General features: G+C 41.0%; 1 protein-coding gene across 1 annotated transcript; it reads left to right on the top strand.

Annotated features, from left to right (window-relative positions):
* The first annotated feature begins 1,521 nt into the window (after positions 1–1,521).
* IYD (iodotyrosine deiodinase) lies at positions 1,522–23,783 on the top strand. Its single transcript, XM_069010674.1, has 7 exons — positions 1,522–1,901; positions 9,070–9,211; positions 11,094–11,333; positions 17,775–17,969; positions 19,996–20,155; positions 21,354–21,510; positions 23,208–23,783. Exons 2-7 carry the CDS (start codon positions 9,172–9,174, stop codon positions 23,388–23,390), a joined length of 975 nt encoding a protein of 324 aa, XP_068866775.1. The 5' UTR covers positions 1,522–1,901; positions 9,070–9,171; the 3' UTR covers positions 23,391–23,783.
* The last annotated feature ends 31 nt before the right edge of the window (positions 23,784–23,814 follow it).

Below are 23,814 nucleotides of genomic sequence, written 5' to 3'. Positions count from 1 at the left end.
ATCTTGCTGAGGCTTGAGGTACTGCAGTGCACTAAGCAATAATACTATGGAAATAAAGAGACCAATTATAATTGTAAGCGGGGGGCTGGGAAAAGGAGAGCTTGACTCATTTCTTATCAGATTTATTGGCAGACTGTTAGAATAATAGTAGAATAATCCCTTCTGAAACCAATAGAGGTCCCCAAATTAACAGCAAAAAGAGAATTCGCCTTAAATTTGTTTCATTTCAACCCAAACGTCATCTTTAATTTACCCTGTCAAGTTAGGGGATGGGTTTAAGGAGGAGTGCTGACAGGACAGGCATTTCTTTAGTGCTGCCTTCTTTCTTTTGCTCAGGCCAGGTGGTTCTGCTTTGGGGAACCTGCAGTGCTTCCTGGAGGGCAATCATTGTATGGGAGGTGACTGCTGAAGGTGAGCTCCTCTGCCAGCACCCAGACAACTTGGGTTAGGGTTTCACTGACTCTTATGTCCAAATTTCCAAAAAGGAAAGGCAATATTTGTGTCGTTAAAGGGCGTTTGGACCTGTGCTGGAGGCTGAAAGTGGAAGCATTTTATGAAGTTGGACACTGGAAAATAAAAGGAGAGGGAAGAGGTGGCGGAAGTGAGAGGAAGATGAAGCAGGATAGCATGGGTTGATGGAGCAGAGGAGCAGGCTGATGGTAAACGAGCAGAGCTGTTTGCTGTCAAGAAGCTCCCAGAAGGCAACATTGGGGAAGAGAGACTTCTCTCTGTGAGGCCTGAACTGCCTCTCCCTAGGCTATGGCTGTGCTTGTCAGCCTGTGTCAGCATGTTTCCAGAGTGTCCTCAGGAGGGTTTGATACAAGTGAAGAGCATGGAAAGGAAACCTTTTCTTAAGCTGCCTACTAGCACAAGAAGCTCATCAACCAGAGGGTCATGGTAATTCAAGCCTCTGCCTTCTGAAGAGAAGGCTGACACACTTTCAGAGATCACAGTGATCTGCCAGAACCATTGCCATGAAAGGACCTGGTTTTGAAAGAGATGAAGATTTAGCATAATCTGAGTTATTTTTTGCCACCATTGCCAGGATGCTGGAACAGCTGAACAGTTGCTTGCATCTGTCAGTTTGGTGTCTGTTAAGAGGCTCATCACACAGTTTTGCTGGACAATTAGCTCCCTGAACCTTCTCTAATAAAAATAATGCTGGGCAGAAACCAGACAGGACAGTGCTGTGCAATGTATTTAGACAGTTAAATGGTTAACAACAGAATTCCTGTTGTGATTCAGTCATGCCAGTAGCATAATGCCAGCTTCTGTCCTCATCTGACACTTTCATGCTGCTCGGAAGGAACCGCTGGGGAAATATGCTTTCACAGATTGTTAGTTGTACAGCCACAGCCCTCAGAGCCTTGTATAATAAGGCATTGGCTGAGGAAGGTGAAATAACCAAGTCCTGGTCACATACCACCTCTATTTTTGCTATCAGCACAAGCTCAAAGGCAGCTGATTCTGGGTGGGAGGTAAAGCTTCTCAGAGGTCACCTCAATTAACATCAGGGCTTGGCCAGGGGCCCGCCTGGTTTCATAGATAAAGCTCTGCTGCTTTTTCATTTACTAAGACGAACCTGACTAAAATGAGCAATTGGGTTTTTATGCTGCAAAAAGCCACTGACAAAGCTCTAAAGTAGGATCCTCTGTGTGTGTGTGTACCTGCTGGCAAAGCACAGGATGACAGACTACCTCACAGTTAGCAGGGGCAGGGTGAATCTGTAGCAGAGAGAAAGCAATATAAAGGTCCTAATTATTTTTTATTTTGGAGTGAAATCATGCTGAAAAGCAAACAGTTGCAGTCAATATTGAAAAATGAGCTTACTTATCTTTTTGGACACAGAAGATGCTCCAGCATTGATTAAATGTAATGGACTGCAGGGCACTGATTGCAAGGTAAGATATGATTGATCACTGCTGGGAAGGCATTTGGTATTGGGGCAGCACCTTGGCAACCTTTAAAAGAGTATCAGCCATGCGTGCAGAGCTGTCCCAAGCTGAATTCCATGTGCAGTGAACAGGGACTCTGTTGTTGCTGCAAGATAATCTGAGAGCATCAGGCAGGGCAGAAGTCTTTTCTGTCACTGTATTAGTGACAAGGCAAGGCGAGGGCAAGGATGCTGGCAGAATGCCTGGATCTCTGCATTCACTCATTTATGGTGCACATTGTATTTTTTAGAAATACCCATTCATATGTTTTTAAGTAAAATAACCTCTGTGGAGTCTGAGTTTCTTCTTCCTCATACCAGTGTCTACAGTCATGATATATCTGTGATGGGGCAGCATGAGATCCTCCAGTCTTTCAGATAACGCCATTATTTCCCTTTGTGACCTCTTCCTCTGGTGTCAAGGACCATGTTCTGATTTTAGAAGGAAGGAAAGAAAATTTTTTGTCATTCAGAAAGTAGATCTCAAATGGCTGTCATGGCCTGAGATTCTATGTTTTTTTTAGTGAGATAAAAAAGGCAAGAGTTTCACAGTGGGTTTTGCCTATGTAGTTAGTCTGAGCTTTTCAATGAATTTATATCCCAAAGACCCAGAGGAAAAATTTCAGATAAGCCCATTTCCAAGCTCTGTATGCCTAAATCAGATCTAAACCCACTGGAGAAGCCACATGCCAAGTTCACTGGCTTGTAGAATAGCAAACTTCAAACAGTTTAATTGTCTCACACAGTTGTGTTTTTCAATTTCAGCCCACTAATATTCAGTTTCAATTTCAGAGAGCAGTTGTCTGTAAAGAAGTGTTAGCTGAGTGAAGTGAATTGTTTGAACAGTGCTGGGATTTTGAACTGTCATTGTGAGAAAGGCTGCCTTTTTTTTTTTTTTTTTTTCTGGACCAGCCAGGGAAAGCTGCAGCTTTTTTCTCTAGGAGGGAAGATGGTGAATATTAATCACCCCTTGGCAACCTGTCAGGTGGCGGATTGCAACCCGGGGGAAGCGATTTGCTGATTATCTGATGTGACAGGTTAATAAACAAATATTTACACATAGGGTAAAAGTAACAGTAAAGTTGGGCAAGAGTTCTGCATCTCCTGAAGTCTTGGGTCAGTGATTTGGGTAGAAAAAATATTTTCCTTTCTGGCCATAGGGAAAAGGGTGGAAATAACTTTGTCAGGTTCTTTGTGGTGATAATTTAAATTCTCTGTGTGCTTGGGATTTCTCTTTAAAAAGATCATTCTAGAAGAGAACAAGATTAGCAATCCTGGGCTCCTTGGCTGACTTTCCAGCCTCAGGACTGCTGTGGAGCATGCTGACCTGACCACCCAGCTATCCCACCCTCCCTGGATACCAAACTATTTGACATTATCAGACACTCTAAAAATATCTCCCATGGTGTCTGATGTCTCTGTGGTTTACCTGAGAGCTGAGTCAGCACATGTGCTGATACAGACTTCGTGCATTGCATGGGCATTTATTTCCCAGCTTCCCTTCATAAGCAACAAGTGCTGGAGCAAGGGAGAGGGAAATACTGAAGAGCATCACCCTTGATACAGGTGAACCAGAGTCCCAGTGGCAGCTAACTCTTGGCCACAGGTGCTACTGTGAGAAGGGAGGAAGGGTTTCACTTGGAGGTAATTCTTGGAGGGGGTTGCAAAGTCCCCTGAGGGAGATGCTCTCTGTTAGGCAGGGTGAGGAGCCTGTGTGGCAACTCCACCATCCAAGCCAACCCTGTAGAAAGCAAGGTGTGATTCCTGTGAAGGAGAGCAGCTGGAGAGGGATAGAGCTAATGATGGACAGACCCACCTTAATGATGAGAGGATGCTGTGGATGCCCTTGGCAGTAAGGACAGGGCTTCAGCCTTGTGATAGATTTCTTCAGGGGGCTGGGAGATGAAACTCATTCAAAGCATGTAAAGAAGAAAAAAAATTCAAAACAACCAACCCACAAAAAACCTAAACCCTTTGAACACTGCTATTTATGATTACATAGGAATTCAAGGCTTCCTTCATGTTCATAGCTAGGAACTGTTTTCCTAGATAAAGTTTAGAGGCCTAGATGTAATCAGCTAAGGAACTCTTCAAATAAGCTTAGCTGTGTTTCGATTTGGTGCAAATAAGAAGTGAAGTAATAGGAATAGCTATTCCTGGAACAGCTGAAGCTTTGAAATGCTGATTTAAAATGCTCCATGCTGCCATTCAGCTGTCCTGTCATAACAGTATGGAACGAAAGACAATTTTCCTCTCTGTGAACATACAAAAAGAAGGATATATTAGCAATTGGAGATAAAAATCCAGCTCTAAAAAAATGGGGGGGGGGGGGATAGTTTTTGTACTCTTTTACCTTTTACTTCATATTTTTATTCTTTTTTTTTCCTCCCTGTATTTCTTCTTAGTATCAAAAAGACAATAGCAATGTTTCTTGCATTAGCTACAAAGGACATCCAGTTTTTATTTCTCTACTGCTGTTACCTCAATTGACATGATTTGAAAAGTCTGATCATGTGGGGCATGACTGTGAACTTGCTATAAACATTCATTTTCCTGCATTGTGAGCTAACAGGGAAGAGAGATCTGGGATGATGCCTGTGCTGCAGTCAGAAGCCCAGGCAGAGCAGGTATGGGCTCTGTGACCCTCGGTTGAAGGCTGGGGAGCTGCAGCTGCAGGGGTGCCAGCATGAGGAGCTGGCAGAGTCTTTGCCCAGGGTTGTGGGCAAACCTTTGGCATGGCGATAACTGTGCTGACTCTGATAATGGGGCTGGTTTAGGTCTACCTATACATATGCTTCTGCCCCACACCTTGGGCAGTATGGTCATACAGAATCTGCCTTTTGAATTTCTGTCTCTGCATTCTGCCCCTGCCTTCCCCTCCTTGGCCCAATGTGCAAAGAATGTTTGCAATGATATTTTATCTGAAAGAGGCTATTCTCAGCTTGCTGGCCATTGGGAGGGAACCATTGCTACCCCTCCTTCCTGTTCTCTAAACACCCCCATTCTGAAGAGTTTGTAACAGTCTCTATTAGGCTGTGTGCTCCCATGGGCCTATTCAGAAATGGTCCTTACTTTTCCCCATCAGCTGGTATCAAAGGTAACTCACAGAATAAAACAGATTTGAACACAGCCTATTATGAGTCTGTGCCTAAAAGTGATTGTGGAAAAATAATATTTTGTCTTCATGTATTTACATGCCCCCATATTTGGGGCAAATATCTTCCAAGGTGTGCGTTATCTGCAGACCCTTGGTGGTTTCCATTTAAGTTCAGTGGTGTTTTCAGGATCTTTGTTTATATTTATAGTTTCAGTGAGTTTCTGAAAACTCACCCATGCAGCTTTACTTCAGTGAGTAGCACTATTAATGTCTACCAGATTCCTGCCATGTGTAAACTCACTCCTACACCTTCATGGTGGTACAGCAACAGCAAATTGCTTCTTTTGCTATGAATCTGGGGACAAGTTAGTCTCTGGGTTAAATTTTAATTTTTTTTCTGAAATCAGAAATATTTTTAGGAGCGCTAATTGTCCCGTTGAACACAACTAATGGTTTACCTGACAAGACAGATCCTAATAAATGGATTATTCTATTTAGAAAGATATTAATGAATCATGTCTATAGTTAGGTTATTTCTTCTGCCTGTAATACATAACCACAGGGAGTTTGCAAGTGAAGGGCGCTATATGGAGGACAAATGGAAAGAATTGCTCTGTTGCATGGTGCTCTGTTGTCTCATGCTTTCGTTGCTATGGGATGTAATTCTATTACCCACTGTACTGTCAGATTTCAAAAGGGCAGTTCATAAGCACTAATAACATTTGTGGCAATCTGAGCTAAGTTAATGAAAAAGATAATCAAATCTAATGCTACAGGGCAAGATATCTGATATCTCCAGGGGTCGTAAAGGGATCATACAGCTGTCTCTGGGCAAGGGGTGGTTGTATGTATGAGTGCAAGAAGAGGCAAGAGGCAGCAGAAAAGTGAGGGTCACCTTGCTCAGAAGCACCGTGTGCTGGTCACTGGCAGAGGCAGGAGGGGATTGCTGGATATGCCACAGAGATGGAGACGCTTATTAGGCTAATGATATTTTTAGTAATGCCAATACCTCATAGATAAGTTTCAGCTGATCCCAGACATTTGTCTCAATGTGTTGATTGCGAGATTGGATTAAGTAGTTCATGCATGGTTGTGCCTTGCCCATAGCAGGTATATACTGAGTTGGGAGCTGACCAAGGATGGCACTGAAATAACCTTTGGAATTTGTTTTTGGTAAATACAAGCTTCAGCCTGAAACTCACTTCTGAAGCAAATGTAGTATTTTATTGCGTCTCTAGACAATACCCAGTGGTGACTTTTTCTTGCTTCTAACTATAAACACTGAGATATTTTTGTGAACCCTTTCATCACCTCATATTGGTACATCACCTGAGGGTCTGAACAGCAGCTTCGTGTTCCTTGTAGGTATGTAACTGATAATGTTCAGCAAGAGACACTTGCAATGGGAATTGCAGCCAGCACCCAAAAACATGTTTTCTCTCACAGACTCGTGCTGTATTTATTGCAAGCACCTCCATCTTACTCTGCACTTTTGTATGTTCACTGTGAGCATTCTTCTATTGCTGCTACTGTTCTTTTTAATAATGATCTGCTTTTGACTACAGTAAGGCTTCTGTCCTAGTTTCAGCCGAGGACAGGTTAATTTTTAGCAGTAGCCATGAGGAGGCAGGGCCTGGTGCCATGTGGGTGTGTCTAGGTTGTTACTCTATGCCGGGCACTTCGTAGGGGGGAGGCAGAAGTAAGGGCTTCTCACTTCCAGGGGGGATGATGTGGCTTATCGACATTGCCAATGCATTTTTCTTCATTCCTCTAGAGCAGAGTGCAGCCACAGTTTACTTTCACCTGGAGGGATGTGCAATACACCTGGAATCAATTGCCCCAGGGGTGGAAGCACAGTCCCACCATCTGCCATGGGCTGATCCAGACTGCACTGGAAAAGGGTGAAGCTAAAGAACACTTGCAGTTCTTTGACAACATCATCGTATGAGGCCACATGTCTGAGAAAGTTTTTGAGAAAGGGGAGAAGATGACCCAGATCCTCCTGAAGGCTGATTTTGCCATAAAACAAAATAAGATTAAGGAGCCTGCCCAAGAAATTCAGGTTTTAGGAGTAAAATGGCAAGATGAACATTGTCACATTCTCATGGACATGGTCAAAAAACAGCAAAATACCAGCTATGTCCCCACCAACCGGCAAGAAGGAAACACAGTTTTCTTATCTCATTGCTGTTTCCAGTAAATATTTCCTATCTCAACTCAGGATATCTGCCCTTTGTCTGTCTCACTGGAGGGACGGGAAGGAGGGGAGTAGCTCGTGGTTTTCATTTTAGTGAGAGCACTAAATTAGGGAATTCCATTCCTACACCACAACAACTTCTCATACCAAATCCTAGCCATGTGAAGACATCAAGTGCTATAGCCTGTGTGTGTATATGGCCAAGGGCAGATGATTAGGAAAAACAAGAAGGCTAAGGACTGCACGACAGGGCCCCTCCTTCAATATGTCTTCCTAAGCCCTAGAGACTTCCTAAATTAGGTGTTTTAACTACGGTACTTTGCCTCTGATAGTTAATCAAATCTGAATAGATGTATTGGATCCCTTTTTGAATGTCTAGATATTACTAGTTGTCTGTATCATCCAATAAGAAGTGCTAAGAGTTCTCCAATAAAGAGACTTCTCAAAGTAAAAATGTGTGATGAGCAGATGTCATTTGTTGGCTTCAGGCCTCCTTGCAGCATATGTCCATCATGTGATAGTCTCATGCCCAGCCGCCGCACGATTGTTTGTGTGATCCTTGTGTGACTGTCCCACCATGGGACAGTCCACTACTGGCATTTGCTCATCACATGTTTTTACTTTGAGAAAAAAAAATAAAGGGGTGTATTTGATACTAGAGCACTTTTTATTTTTTCTTCAGAAGAACAACAACTACGCACAAAATTTAATGGGAAATATTGAAGAAAGAATTTTGGGGCCAGGAGCTTTTACTATGATGGACTGTACTTTTCAGGAGTGCTTATGATTTTCATGCAGTAATAGTGGAGTACATTGATGTTCTTTATAGTTCCATTTCTATCAACATTTTCTAAATTCTTTCCATGTTTGTTAGAAAAGCTTTGTTAACTCCTAGAAGTGGAGTTATTTGTAATGTTTCTTCTGACTTTTTTGAGACTTAAAAAAAACCCCAAAATTCAGCTGCTAGTCTTTAGAGTTTACTGTAGAACTGAAGAAATAATTGTAATACATTTTCTTGAACTTATCATTATAATAATAATCACGTTTCTATAAAGCTTGGATTGAAAAAAAATCTAACAGAAAAACTGATTGAAATCTACCATACAAAAATTGACGGCTTCCTTCCTCTTTCCCACAGTTTCTCAAGACATCACCATGTTTCTTTTTGGAATTTCTACAATATACAGTTATTTATACTATATCAGGTTTTAATTAAACAAGGAGTTCAACCTCACAATTTTCAATATGTAACACCAAGTAGATTTTGCTTAATACCAAATGGACTTTTATTTAGCTTGCTTTCTTTGTTTCTCTGTTCAACAAAAGGAAAATTAATATCACCTCTAAGGAAGTCAAAGTTATTCTGGAACAGTGAGCTATTACAAAGTTTCCAGCATTGCAAGTAGACATAGTTATTTTAAACTACATCATTCAGACTTCTATATAGCTTCTCTCACTTTCAGCACAGACCTGTCTCTTCATGGGATGGATTCTCAGCTGCAAAGCATCCAGATCCTAATTTATGTGTACGTGAATAGTCAAGGTTAATATATTCCCTGTGGGAGAAACAGTCAGTGCCATTCAGACCACATTCTGTTTTCCTCCCTTGCTACAGAGTAGGCTGTTGAAAATGTGTCTGATGGAATTGCAGGTTCCTTCTCTAGTCTTATGAATAAATTTAATGTTTCTAATTGAGATTAGGTAAAGTACTTCTCCCTCTGTCCAGTCAGCCAGCAGGTGGGACAAATGAGTTTAAATATCTACTCTAAATCAAGGAGAGAGAAGATAAATGTGCAACTTTTTTTTTTTTCCTTCACATGATAATTGTTTCTGTTCCTGTAGAGTGTATGAGTTTTGGAGCTCTTAGTATGTGCAGTCCAAATCAATGACCCAAGCACATGTCCCAGGTCACAAACTGACTGAAGAGTAGGAAAGACAAGATTCATGGCTTGGATTTTCAAGCGAATTGTCCTTTTAGCCACAGGTAGGTGGACGTTTATTGCCAACTTTACTGGATTAGATTAGGTTAGATTAGGAACCTAAGTACAACTTTTGCATGTCCTCTTTATTACATTTCTGATGGATTTGTGCAGTCTCTTGGCTGGTTCTGGGGCTACTCTGCTTACACAGATCCCAAATATTGCCTGTAAGGACCGGTGCCGACAGGGACTGGGGACCTGTGTGTTGGAGTAGGATGCAGTGCAACAGCAGTAAAGTTTATTCTGTATCTGAGCTGGGCAACTGAGAAAGTCCAGCTTGGGTACCAGCTTTCAGGCACTTTCATTTTGCCTCTAAGCACATCTAGACAATATGTGCACAGCTGTGAAATTTGCTTGTCCTTGCCCTTTTAACACAAGGAGCTTCTAGGAAAAGGGGATACATGTCTGGACTGTCAGCCAGACTTCCATTGACCAGTGTGGTCACACATTCCTGTTCTTGTGCGGCAACCTGGTCATTAATCTGTGCTTCCCAACACACGGACCAATCCTCAAGGCAGCTGGCAGTATCTGCTGGAGCACTGGAAGGTAGGGAGCCCTTGGAGTGACAGTGTCAAAAGGGACCAGTAAGGGTGTGCTGAGTGCTGCAAAACTGGTGAGGTGAGAGGTGTGAGTGGTAGGATATGAACTGAGAACCTGTCAGGATGAAACCTGTGCATACCCCAACTTCTCTGTCCCCTTTGCGTCCTGGTTTTCACATTGAGGAAACTGGGGGTGCCCTAGGGAGGGACTGCAATGACCCCTGCAGGTGCCAGCTGCAGTGCTGACCTGCCCTGGGACTCACTGTCTCCTGGCATGGCTACACTCACAACCATTCCCACTTATCTTGGGGGCTTACTCAAAATGCAGATTAACTTGCTGTGGATGCTGGGACATCAGAAATGGCCCTGTACGGCATGAGATAAGGCTTAGCAGGTGCTAAGAAGGGCTGATGGGCACTGGTGACGGCATGCACAGAGTACCCCTGCCCCCTGCTTTCCAGCACAGCCCTCAGCAGCCACTGCTGTCTCACATGTCATTATCCAGTATGTCCCAATAGCCCCAGGTAAAGACAACAATTCAATGCCGCTGTGTTCGTTCAGTTCCCAAGCAGCTGGCTGAGGTAAAAGTGGGTTAAGCATTTAGACATTGACCATTATTGGATTATACCAGGATCCTATCGGTTTTTAATCTTTGATAGGATGCTGAAACATGGCATTAAAATTCACTGCAGCCATCACATATTTTTTACTTTGATTGCTTGAATTCTTCTTGTCGGTTCCCCCAGAACATCCAGGATGAATACAGGGCTCTGTGAATTGTCTCACTCGTGTTTTATACAGAGGCAATTCTGCCCCTTTACTTATCTGTTCTATTGACCTGTTGACAGAGCTGAGGGTGGTGCTGCAAGCTGATTTTCAATTGGTGATGTCCTGAATTCCTGGGATACATGTAAAATGCTAATTTTATGAGTTGAACATTGAAGAGATGACATTAGTTTTTAAAAGTCATATTCCCACTTGGGTCTTCTCATAATCACTGTTACAAGGAAGATTACTGAGCTGACCATAATAATGCCTCAATAATGGTCTTGCCTCAATCAGGAGTTTTGAAAGACCTTGGGATTTTAAAATTTATTTTGCACTGGACAGCATTTATGTGTATGGTCATTGCCTCTGGTTGCTGTTTATAAGCTGTTTCTTCTCAGAAAATATATAAACCTGGCTCTGGAGTTTTTTTAACTGCAGGAGGTGTTTGTTAACAGCAGGAGCCCATCACAGATGAGATTGTGGGGGCGGTGTCTGAAAAGTAGAAGCAAGATCGGGTGGAAGACTGAACCTTGAGTTCCACCCCTTTTTGCTTACTGCCTTGCTGCTCTTCCCTCTTCAGCCTCTCCTTTTCATGAGCAACTACAGAACTTGGAACAAAGGCTCCACATTTCCATAGCCATGGCACTCTTTTCTTTCCTCACCCCAGTCTTTATAGCCATTATATGTGTTTTGATTGGGGTAATAATGAAGAAGACTAATGGAGAGAAGGAAAAATGTGACACTAAAAGCAAGCATCCATCTCGCCCATGGGTGGATGAAGATTTAAAAGATGGAACTGACCATCCCTTAGAAGAAGAAGGTAAGAAAAATCTTATCCCAAACACTTTTGTTGTTTGAATTTTATCTGCTGATATGAATAAAGGAGGTGCAATCTGCTGGACTTCTCTACAGTAACAGCAGTGCTCAGCACAACACTGCTGCTGTGCCCTGAGCTTGTTGGCTTCCAGGAAGGAGACAGTCCTCATGTCATGTCGCTCTTGGTTTAAATCACAGATCAGAGTGAAAAAAAAAAAAAAAAAAAAATATATATATATATATATATATAAAATATATTCTCAGAGACTCCTGTCTGTTCCTTTGTACAGCAGATCTCAGACCTATGGGGGACTCTATGGACAGTGTAAGGAAAGGAAGGAGATCCTGCTGAATTGCCCACAGTCCCTCCCCAGGCCTTGTTAGTGAGAGCAAAGGGAAGACCTGAGCAGAGTGTTTCTATCTGCAAGTCATCCCACTTTGTCACCCAGTGCAACATATTTGGTCTCAGCGCTGCTAAAAAGTTGGAAATGGGTTTATTACTGTTTTTACAAAGGTCCTCTATTTGTGGCTTCTGAGAATGTCAATGGCAGCTTTGTTGGGAGCTGTGTTGATCAAATATTTAAGAGCAAAATGTGGTGATGGTGATAATCTGTTCACTCAGCTGCATATTTTGAACCCGTACAGAATGCCCTTTATTTTAGTAGCTCTTTTTGATTCACAGCTTGGACAAAAGTCTAAGTACAAAATGTACTCTTCCTTCTTCTTACTGTTCTACTATCCTCCATAAGCTCACTTTATTTCCTTGTGAAACCTAGAGTTCTGTTCCTATGAAGTTTTTAAAGTTGTAGTTAATACAGATCTTCTTTTTCTTTTTTCTCCCTCAAGCTGGTTTCAAAGGCTTTTTGAGGTGTCTGGGTTATTTTTTCCCCATAATGACATTTTCCCTCAGTCTGCTTCTAGGAATCTTAAAACTTACATTGCACATAGACCTATTTCTAAGAACGATTATAGCTCTTTTCTCAGTGCTCAGTGTACTTCAAGTTAGTGTTGTTTATCAGTTTCTGAAAATAGTTGATACCAGGACGGGTTTAAACCCTGTTGCCTATTTTCCAAATATATAAATTTTCTTTACGAATTAGTTTATGTGGTGTATCCTCCTTTGTTCAATGCAAAGTAGATTCTGTATAAAATTATCCCATAATTTCTTTGTCGCTAATGGCTTACTAGTTCAGTTAAATTGCTGCAAGTTAAAATTCCTGTGGGTAGTTCAAATGATAATATATGAATTATCATCTTGGACTATAGCTGTTTCTGTTAGTCAAAAAATTTAGATCCCCCGCATACGCAAACCTATTAGCTCTTAACAAGGAATCTCACCGCCACAGCTCCATATATCAAATTTTAGTCTTTATGTGTTAGTTGCTTTCCCTGTTTTCAGGTGCTAAATTTGAAACTGTACTGGTTTAAAATTGCTTGCAAAAAATTTTGACAGGTAGACATGTTGGTACTGTTGCTAAGTTTTATTTGCTTTTAAATAAAACCTTTCTCAATATACCATGTCATCCAATATTAAATTTTCTTGCTATTTTGCTTTCCCTTAATGGTGTGTGATTCAAACCAATGTCTTTGCAGAACAGTCATGTCTTCTATGTCTAGAAATATTAAAATAATTTTATCATTCTTAGGGAAGTTTTTCTTCAGCAACTCAGCCTAAGTGAGAAGAGTAGCAAGGAGGAGTAGAACAGTCAGTAATAAAAGTCTTAATAAAGGATCAAAATATGTTAAACTTGTGGTCAGTGTTAAAACTTTCACTGACTGCACTAGATGCTGAAATGGAAACATAGATGTAAAAAGAGATTTTTTTAATAGTGAAGAATACTTTACCTACTGTGTAAATTCTGCTGTTTTATTTATGTATGTTTCTTTAGCAGACAAACTCCGTTCTGCTTAAATGTCTCAAGTTGGTTTGTGTTTAAAGATAAAGTTCCTCTGAAGAGAATTTGAGTTAGATAACATGAAGCATTCTTAAAGCCTTGTCTAAAGCTAGAATCTAGGGCTGCCCTAGGTGAAAGCTGAATTTTCAACAGCCCCCTGAATAGGAAGGGGCAGCTGAAGACCAAGTCTTTTGATTCATGTCCCTGACCAAAGCAAGGTCTATTTGCTGAGTGAAGCACTCTGCTAGAAAAGCACCAACCTTACTTGTAGACGTCAGCCCCATGAGTGTTCCCTGAAGTGGAACCGTCAGGGATGTTTCCCATGAGAAGGACATACCTTTGAGCAGCAGAGCATTCAGTGTAAGTAGCTGAACTGCTTGGGCAGACTCAGTAGGGTCACTTACTGGCAATGAAGGGTAGAATGGTGAGGGCCAAGTGCTCCTGAGCTTGTCTGTGTTCTGCTTTCCATGGCTAAAGAGATGGATGTTTTGTTAAGTGCAAAACACTCAGTCCATTTGTTTAATGGTTTAACTGGCAGTACTTCAAATTTGTTTGCATGCCCATCTATCCTGTAACTTTTTTCTTCATTTATAATATACAGAATGAGAGGTTGTTGTGCTGTAGATTGGCAAGGATGCTCTGTATATGTGTATATCTGGCTGTGTCTTGCATTAGGCCATGTGTAATTAGACCAGTTGGATACAGATGAAAAATATGTTTCTTCAGCCTTGCCTTGAATATTGAGTCACAAGGGCTTCCTTATAGTAGCAGGCATCTTATCCCAAAGTGGTGCTATCTTGTCTCCCATTGCTTCAGAATAGATCTGGACTGTTGGAAAAACAACTTCAGTCTCTAGCCCAGGGAGCTTCATATATATTGATCATTTTTTGGTAATGCCTTCAGAGCCATACAACTGATGGATAAGGTAAATACAGACCCATTTTATAGTGGTGTGGAAGATGAGGTTGAATTATATTTGCATCCTTGTTATTCCGGGGAACACTTGCAGAGATTAAAAGCAAAAGCATTTTATTACTACATATTTAATTGTGGGAGCACTGATGATACACTCTACTTAAGGACTACAAAGCAATGCACAAAGTACCAAATGTTCCATTTCTTCTGAAAATGCACTGCTGGTTGCTTGTGATACTCCTTGTAATAGACCTGTCCCACTTAAAAGCATTTCTTCTCTCCCCAGTTTCAAAGACTTCCCATATCTTAATAAAACTACTACTGACATGAATGAGGCAGTAGCATTTTAAATTTACTTTTCAATGACAGTTCATGTTTTGTATCGTTTAGGAAGACAGGACTTAGATGGACACAATGCCTTACTGTGTGTATCTTCCTGCTGTTGCAGATACATCCAGCCTTTGTCATCAGCTGAATGAACATGAAAACTGGACTTTTGTGACTCTTTTTCTTTAATTTTGCTGAAAGGCTGGTCCAGATTTTCATGTTATGGGTTAAAAACCCTCCTCTACTTTCCTACCTGCCCAAACTTAAATAAGACCACTGTATACCTATTTAATCTGTTCCATCCTCTTGATTTTAAAGGATTCTCTTCCAGCCCTGATATATACCCTCCTGGGGTTTATGGATAGCAACCAGATTACCTCTCAGCTTTCCTTATCCTAGGTTTTCTCTTGTTACAACAGCCACTCATTTCTCTTGAGATCTTAAGAAACCACCTGCAACTGTATTCCAGCTGAGGTAATTTTCACAATATTTTGATGCTGGGTTCTTTCTTCCAGGGTCTGCGCCTCTCCAACTTACTACTTCTTTTGCTTAAGATCCCAGACCCACTCTCTCATTGAGAGTTTTCAGGATGAGCCTGCTAACCACTATTTATAACCCACTAGAAGGGTAATCAATCTCTTTTAGTTCTCTATTAGTGACACTCAGTTCAGGGTTGGATTCACTAGTGGGATTCCTGTAGTGGCCCTTTTTGCGGCAGTCTGCCATTAATCAGAGAAAGAACAGGGTCAGTTACCCAACATTTAAGTCCAAAGATCTGAAAGCTTTCTTTATACACTTTTAATTTTTTTCCTATGCATCATGTCTTTACACTGGAAAAGAGAATTAGAGAGGAATTGTAAGCTTAGGAAGCAATTCCCTAGAGAAGAAACTTGTTTGGAAAGAAAATGCAGTGGTCTTGACTGGGGTTTCTCAAGGATCAGTCTCAGGACCAATTGTTAATACCATCTAGTGGTCTTTGCATAAAACCAAGGAGGGTACAAGTGAAATTTCTTGATGACATACAACCTGACATGAAGCCAGCAACACAGAGAAGTGTCAGTGCAGGTAAAATAAGTTGCCAACAGAAGTGAAATGATAGCTTATTGTTCTCAGTGAGAGTTTGTAATTAAGAACTCATGCTTCAAACTGAGGTAAAATTTATTACAGATTTGCAGGCTGATTATAACCTCCCATATGGACTCTGGGAAGAACATAGTCATCATCCTAAAATGTATCCAGAGAGGATTTTCTGATCAAGATAGAAAAGTCGTACTTTTAAAGTGAGATTCCATTTGGGATGTCTGAGCCAAAACCACTCCAGATTTGCTTAAAAAACAGGAAGCTTGATGACTACTGTAAATGGGCAACAGAATTGATGGCAATCTTGAGAATGTGGCTAACAAGATAATAGACTTACTAGCAGGATGTCTGTTGTCCATCAAGTGGTGGAATACACAGAGATATCAACAAGACACTTGTGGTATTGTATAATGTGACCGTACCAACAGGAGTATGTCTAAACACAGCAATTAAAGATATAGAGAGCGTGCACTAAACAGATGGTGCTGATAATGATTTTAAGTTAGCATATGGATAATGTTAACTGCTAAAAAAGAATGGTAGACACATGGTGGAAGAGAAAATATATAATAGATGAGTTTATAAAAAAAAAAAAAGATTGCCGGGAGAGTTTTGGTTTTGTGTGTCAGTTCCCACATTTCTGGATTCTTCTGCTTCAGCCAGTATTCCCCTGTTGAGTGTATTGAGATTTTCCATTCTCATGAGTTGTCTCACCTTTGTCCCATGTACAAATATCTTTGAAAGTACATTTCTTTTTTCAGCTTATTATTAAGATGGGCTATCTTGACTAAACAGCAGCTTCCCTTCTTCTCTTCTACTTACATGGGAAACGCCCCCTCCCCACAAAACAACCAAGCACTCATCACTATTTTCCTGAATGTAAACTGCAAAGGAAACATTATCAAGAGAAACCCTTTTACTTTTTGATTGTGCAAGATGATTAAAAAAAAATTATTTTTACAAGGGGTCGCTGCTTTCCATTAACCTGGAGCCAGGTCCCTGCAGACTATGACCAAGAGTGCTTAACACAGGCATGAAATGCTAAACCTGACATCTTCTCAGGGTGAATTCTTTGTTTGCAAAATGAAGTGTGTGTTGTTTGGGGACCAGAACCATTCCGTTTAGATTCATGTATGAAACTGGATTTATTTCACTCCTTTGCATAGGCTGAGCCACGCTTGTGAATATTTCACTGCTTTTAAAATGAACAAAAAGTCAGCCTGGTCTCTAAGGCAACTGCCTACTACTAAAACACAGAAGTAATTGCTATTTGAATTTGTGCTGGAGATTGCTGTGATTTGGGAATAATAGCCTAATAGCAACAGAAAAGAACTGTAATATTTTTTCCTGACTCAGCTCTCTGTAGCAGATTGCTCAATACTATTGACTAGTCAAAATGCGGCATTTAAATGGCTTTAACTTCCACATCATAGTTGCAAAAAAAATGCTATCCCTGCTTATTCTAGGAATACAGGGGAGAAAGAGACCTCAGAGACAACAGAAGACTCATTTTGTGATATAAACAGACAGATTTCAGTGAAATGGGGAACCATTTTGAGTTCTTAAATTAAAGACAAGAAACACAATAGCCTACATTTGATATGTTGTTATCCTAAGTATAGATGCCTGACATCCATTTCCTCCTGTGCTGAAAGCAGTGGGAAACCAAGGAGCTTAACCACAAAGTCGCATTTCTGCAGAGCCAAGGCTTGCAATGCTTCTGCTATGAAACATGAATATGGAAGAAGTTGACATTCAGCTCTTCAAAGGAGATTTTACACAAATTGGTAGTTAAGCTCTCTCCTTAAATTCAGTAATTTAATTGATTTTTTTTTTCTTATTAAACTGCTCAAGAAGGAACACACATGTTCACATTTATTTGCTGAGAAAAATGGGCTGGAAGACTGTCCACTTTTTCAATGCTGTTTCAGCTTGTAACCCATTTTTGCAAGTGGAAAAGGCAGTGACTTCTTTGTGGATCACACTTGGTAGAGCCAGCCAGGACCCTCCTGTCTCTTGCTATTTAAACAAGGTGTTTATTCAGTAGCTGGAGCTGGGGATCAATGAGTTGTGTCAACTGGAACCTCAGACTTTGCATTACCAGTGGTGTAGAAGCATAGCGTATGCCAGTGCAGGACAAAGTGCCTTATGGTGTGAATGCCAAGGATATTGACAACATTCCATTCCTAACAACAAAAAAATCCATAACCACTTCTGTTTTCTTGCAGAGGGCGATGAAGAGTGGCAAGGACTTGAAGAAAATGTTGCCCATGTCCCCTTTACTGGTGAGCGCTTCTCTGAGGCCGAAATGATTAAAAGGTCACGGACGTTTTACGAGCTCCTAAATAAGCGGCGATCCGTCAGGTTTCTCAGTGATGAGCCGGTCCCCAGGGAGGTTATCGATAATGTCATCAGAACAGCAGGTAGGTACTGAGTGGTTCAAGGTCTTGGGGGAAAAAAAAGGAGCAGCATTGCTGTTCAACTGTGTAACTGTGAAAAGGTGGTGTGGAAAAGCCAAGAGAACTGGCATTTTGCTTATGGTTTTCGTAGATTCACCTGTAACTGGAATGAATTAGCACCCACTGATTGATTGGAAATTACTCAGTTTGAACAACTGTATGTTGGAGACTGGTTTGGAGCACTCCCAATTCCTTCGTGTTTGCAGTTCACCCATGAAGGAAGAAGAGCATTACAACAGCATGAAAAAAATCACTTCATTTTCAACCTTTAAAAGATGTTATTTAAAATAAAATTGATGTATGGTTTATTGAGACATCTTTCAAATAGAAATATTGAAATGTTTTCTCAAAAATGTCAAGCCATGTGTACTTCACATGCTTTAAAATTTAATGCATTGTGATGATATTTATCATGTGTGAGTTTGTTTTTTTTTTGTGTCCCCCCACAAACAAATAGATGAAATTCTCAGCCATGCAAAATATTTCAGTTGACATAAATGGTTGGTGCTTAATAAAGGGAAAGAATTTCAGTCTAGAACAAGAAACATTTTCCAGTCCTTCCAACAGCAGTGACAGAACCCTGTTGCATATGATTGGAGTGTTATGCTGAGGACCTTCATAGAGTTCATTTGTCTGAATGTCAGAAATTGATTATCTTTTTGTTGTGGTTGTTGTTGAGAATTTACGTATTTCACATCATTACTATCATGTCCTGGCCTAATCTTATCTCTGCTTTAGTAACATTGACTTCAGCCAGGAGTGGTTTTCACCCTCATTATTTCTATTATTCTATGAGCCAGCTGCTGCTACTATAGAAAATATTCCCAAGCTGCCTTAGAGAAAAGTTCAGTACCCTTTAGCAGGCTTAATAATTTAAAGATTGTCCACATTTGAGGTGCATTATTTTCCCTTTAAAAACTGTAAGCAGCTTTGTTATTGCACTGTAACGAGTGTCCATCTCCCTCTAATTAACTTGGAGTCATTAAAACACTGAGCATGTTTTGGCAAATGCAGCAAAGCAAACAAGGCTGGCGTGCAGATGAAGTACTTAGTAATGGTGAAAGCTTTGGGCTGTGTAGAGAAAAAGAAAAAGGGAAGCATGAATGCCATCAGTTTTTACCCAAAACTGAATGGAGGAGAGGCAAGGTTCACAATATAAAAACACTTTCATATATCAAGATAGTTCAAGCTGCTTATTCAGTGTTTCTCGAACTAAAATCAGTCCTTAGTATTGTATGCATTCAAATATTTTTAAATATTTTTAAATGTGTATGAGGGATCAGAGAGATCTACGCAGTCTTCTTAACCTATATATCTGTGAACCTGTGCATATATATATTTTCTTCAGCTTCTGGCTTTTAACCTCAATGCAGTTAAAATATTCTCCAGTGGTGTTGATGGGTGAGCAAGTACAGATTTAATATGTGCACACTTATAAACACCAGCTGTCTGTGGGACAATGAACTCAAACCTGTACGCTCTATGGCAGATGTCTGTGTTGTACAGCTCCTTATCTTTGTCAGTCAGTGACAGGTTCCTGCAGGTGGTCACTTAGCCTTGTTTTCCTGAAAGCCATTACTTTCACCCTTTAGCAAATCCACGTGTCAGAGCTGGCAGTGTATTCAGACAGTGCTCTGCTCTTGGTACAACACTTTGCAATAGCCTTACTGCATTCATATATTGCACCATATTACTGCCTCATCATAAGGACCACCAAAAAAGGAATTTTTACAAATCCTTAATGCTGGCTTCCTGTAAGATGGCAGTATGAAAGGACTAACTTCTGTTCTTCAATGGGATTTCACATTCTTTGAGAAGGAAATGAACAGGATTGTCTGCCAGAACTTATCTCAGTCCTTTTCTTCCCATCTTATCCACATGCTTTCCCACTGCTCAACAGATCAGCCTGAAAGCTCACAAGGAAGAGCTGATACCTCTCACTGCCCACCTTCCTTCCTGAGTTTTCATCTTCTCCTGTTTTTCTATGAAGGTACTTCACCTAGTGGAGCACACACTGAGCCCTGGACATTTGTGGTAGTGCAAGATCCAGATTTAAAACATAAGATTCGTGAAATTGTAGAAGAAGAAGAGGAAATCAACTACAAAAAAAGGATGGGAGACAGATGGGTTAATGACTTGAAAAGATTGAGGTATGAAAAGTCAATTACCTAAGGGGTTTGAAGAGAGCTGCTGTTTCAGTGTAGGATAGACTTGTATAATTTTCCATTTCTTCCTCCCTCTCACTTTTAATATTTTTCTAAGATTCATGTTTGGAAAAAAACCATAAATATGTGTAAAATTGTGCCTTGGTGGCTGGTTCATAAAATTGCATCCAGTAAAAAAGATTATATGCTCTCCATTTTGAAAGTTTTCCAAGCATTTGGCTCCATCATTATTTTTTCCTATGTAACCTCTGTGGCTGAAACTCTTGTCCCAGATTTTTCCTGTTGTTTGCCAAACAGTGAAGCTCCCAAAGTCATCGGAAGCTTTGCTACTGACTGAGGAAGCCCCAAGGCCTGTCCCTATCCAAGTGCTGAATTATGCAATATTTAATTGTTCCAAATGCCCTCCGAAGTCTGACCAACTTGCTTAACTTCTCACAATGTGAAGATGTCTACTGAGCCTTGGCTTGTCAAATGGAGCATATGCACAAAGCTTGGTAGGGTTGACTTGCTGTACTTGTTTGAGAATGTTATTGTTTTTCAGGTGCTTAGGTGCTATGCAAATTTATGTGCTATGGAAACAAATAAGAGGGGTTCTTATGTTTTGAGTGAGAACAGTAGAAAGCACTCATTTTCTTGTTTAAATCCTACATCATGAATGTCATTTAAGAAATAGGGAATCAAATGAATTGTAACAGGGATGAAATACCCAGGAACAGAATAACAATTTTTTGCCATTGGAATGTATTTAGATTTAGACCTTAGACAATAAAGTTTTGAACTTTTCTGACAGCATTTTTCCCTTCAATGACAAAAACGTTGTCACTGCTTGTAACAGGCAAATCTGCAAAATTCCAGGAATTAAGTAATCTCACAGGCAAATGCTTATGAGGCCAGGTCATAGATAAGAGGTCAAGAACTATCTCTTACTTGTATGCAATTCCACTCTTCAGAGTAAGCACATCAGCTCCTCAGCCAAATCTGTTAAAATTGAGAACTCTATTCAAGCTTTTTTTTTTCTTTCTGAAATGTTTCTATTTAAGATGATAATACTTAATCCTTTGCAGTAAATGTTCTAAGGTTTAGTCTACTGCTATAATTGGCATGTACCTTTAGTGCCCCTTTGCAGTAACTTACACGAAAGTGAAAAGGTTGCAAAATAAATGTCTTAAACATTCTTTTGCAGGACAAACTGGATCAAAGAGTACTTGGACACTGCTCCGTATTTGATCCTCATTTTCAAGCAGGTATATGGGCGGCTTCCAAATGGCAAAAAGAAGACCCACTATTACAATGAAATCAGTGTTTCTATTGCCTGTGGTATCCTGCTTGCTGCACTGCAGGTATGTTGACAGAACTGACATAATGGGATTCAATATATTAGTTTGGATTACATACCAAGATTATTCTGCCCAAATGAGGGTGGAACCCAATTTAGATTTTAACATTTTGAGTCTCCCAGATTATTCCAATTCCTGACAATATGTCTTATTTTGGAGGTTTAAAGTTATGCTACTGACATCTACATCTGAGAAGGTGATTCCTATCCTCAGTACTGGTTAACAGGAAGAAAAATATAATGTAGCTTCCAGAGTTGTCACTCTTCTCTCGGCACAGGCTTCAGCCCCTGTGGTTTCTGCCTTATGCTAACAAGGCTGACAGGCTCTTCAGACTACCCAAGCATGGCTGTGCAGTGCCACACTGGCCCTTTCTTTTCAGTAATCCCTATAAAACAGCTTGACACCAAATCACTTTTAGTATACAATGCTGGAAAAAAAAAATCAGGAACATATTCCACAGGACAGGCTGTACTATTTCAATCAGTCTTTCTGAGGCATTTCTGAAAGTGAACTGATTTCTAAAGCTCAGCATGTTTGACACCAGCCAGTTAGATTTTCTCAGTGGTTTCTCAGTACCCAGTTCTGCTTCCTGTATCTGATGTACTCACACAAGTGTTAAATAGAGAAGCTATTCTGATAGTTAACCTGGCCTGTCAGCAAGATAACAGCAAGGTGCTTCCTCTTATATTAGGCCAATTTCCTACCAGGCACTGGCATTTCTCCTCTATTCTGTTTTGAATGACACTTGCTTTCATGCATTGCTGCTCCTCAGGCACCATTCAGCACCACCACTATTAGCTTTTCCCCTCTTGAGAAGATCATAGAGATTACTTAATGTGACAGGTGCATTTCCTAGGCACCTCTCCCTGGCTGACTTTTGTATCTCAAAGCCTCCCAAAATGCCTTCATTACGTAGACATAGAGACTGAAATCCACATGTGCAGCTCTCAGGAAAAGACTCAGCTGTGTGGTCATACCTCGGATGATGTCAGCTTTTTATTGTTTGTCAGATTTTTTAGGGGTTTTGTGAGATTTTGTATAAGAGGAAGAATGATACATAGACTTATTTTGGGATTCTGATGTAATCCGTAACAATGGCCACTGTGAGAGATGCCAACAGACTCCTGTGACAACTTCTGAGGCAGGGCCTGTGCCCCGTAATCCTGTGAGGCACAGCTCTTGATGAGGAACAAGTGTTCACAAGGCTGTAAGGCATCTTCCTGCCAGCTGTATGGAGGCAAGAACCAAAACATTTCTCTGTGTGAGCCAGATCACAGAATCATGGAATAGTTTGGTTTGGAATGGATGTTTCAAGGTCATCTAGTCCAACCCCCAGCTCCATGGGATGACATTCCAATCATATTCCCACAACTGCCTCTCAACTTCCCTGTGGCTATGGATCCCCCACCACACTGAGCACAGCAGGCAGGCTCTGGCTGTACAGCACACAGAGATGGCAGGCAGACTGGGCTGCTGCTGTGGTGGAGAAACGCTCTACTTCTCTGTAAGCAGAGCAGGCATCTTTTATGGTACCATTGAGGCTGTCAGTAAATCAGGGGCTCTAAAGCCTGCAGCAGGCTAACGAAGTAGCATTTCTGGGCTAGTCAACAGAAGGGTGTGTACAGGTGTGGTGGGAACAACCACTACAAATACAGAGCACAGACCTCTGTCTCACTCTGTCACTGTCTGTCTTGCTGCAGAATGCGGGTCTGTACACAGTGACCTCCACACCCCTCAACTGTGGCCCCCAGCTCCGGGTGCTGCTCCAGCGCCCAGCAAACGAGAAGCTTCTCTTGCTGCTCCCAGTTGGTTATCCCAAGAAAGATGCCACTGTGCCTGCGCTGACTCGGAAGCCGCTAGAAGACATCATGGTGGTCATGTGAACCCAATGCCTGGAGGAAGGAGTGCATCCCTGCTGACAGCTGAAGTTGTCACTGCTGTTTCTGTGCATTGTCCCCCTGTGTCACTGTTGCTCTGGCTCTTTACTCCTCTATTTCTTTTAGTGTTAGTAATCTACCAACAGCAGTGAGCAGTCAAGCACTGTGCCTTTGACAGCTGCTGTTACCTATCTGACCAGGGCATTGTTCCAGGGGATATGTACAATGGCATTTAAATGACCTTCATCACTTGTTTTTTCTCATGCATTGTGGGGACAAATCTCTCCTTGAACTGGAATACCTATTTTCCTTTTACTTTTGTGATTGCCATTACACAGTTATTTTAACTTAAGAATTTTAATGACGGTTGTATTAAAACATACAAAGAGGTCAAACTCAGCTGTCCTATCTCGGTCAGTGTGTACTGTTT

This window comes from Aphelocoma coerulescens, chromosome 3, assembly GCF_041296385.1.
Source record: "Aphelocoma coerulescens isolate FSJ_1873_10779 chromosome 3, UR_Acoe_1.0, whole genome shotgun sequence".
NCBI lineage: Eukaryota > Metazoa > Chordata > Aves > Passeriformes > Corvidae > Aphelocoma > Aphelocoma coerulescens.
Note: the sequence above shows the minus strand (reverse complement) of the source record. Positions and strands in the feature narration are given on the sequence as shown.

Excerpts from the sequence above, each read along its gene's own strand:
- IYD (XM_069010674.1), top strand. The coding sequence starts at position 9,172 with ATGGCTTGGATTTTCAAGCGAATTGTCCTTTTAGCCACAG. Across the intron at positions 9,212-11,093 it reads AATTGTCCTTTTAGCCACAG|CCTCTCCTTTTCATGAGCAA; the intron begins GTAGGTGGACGT and ends TTCCCTCTTCAG. Across the intron at positions 11,334-17,774 it reads CCATCCCTTAGAAGAAGAAG|AGGGCGATGAAGAGTGGCAA; the intron begins GTAAGAAAAATC and ends GTTTTCTTGCAG.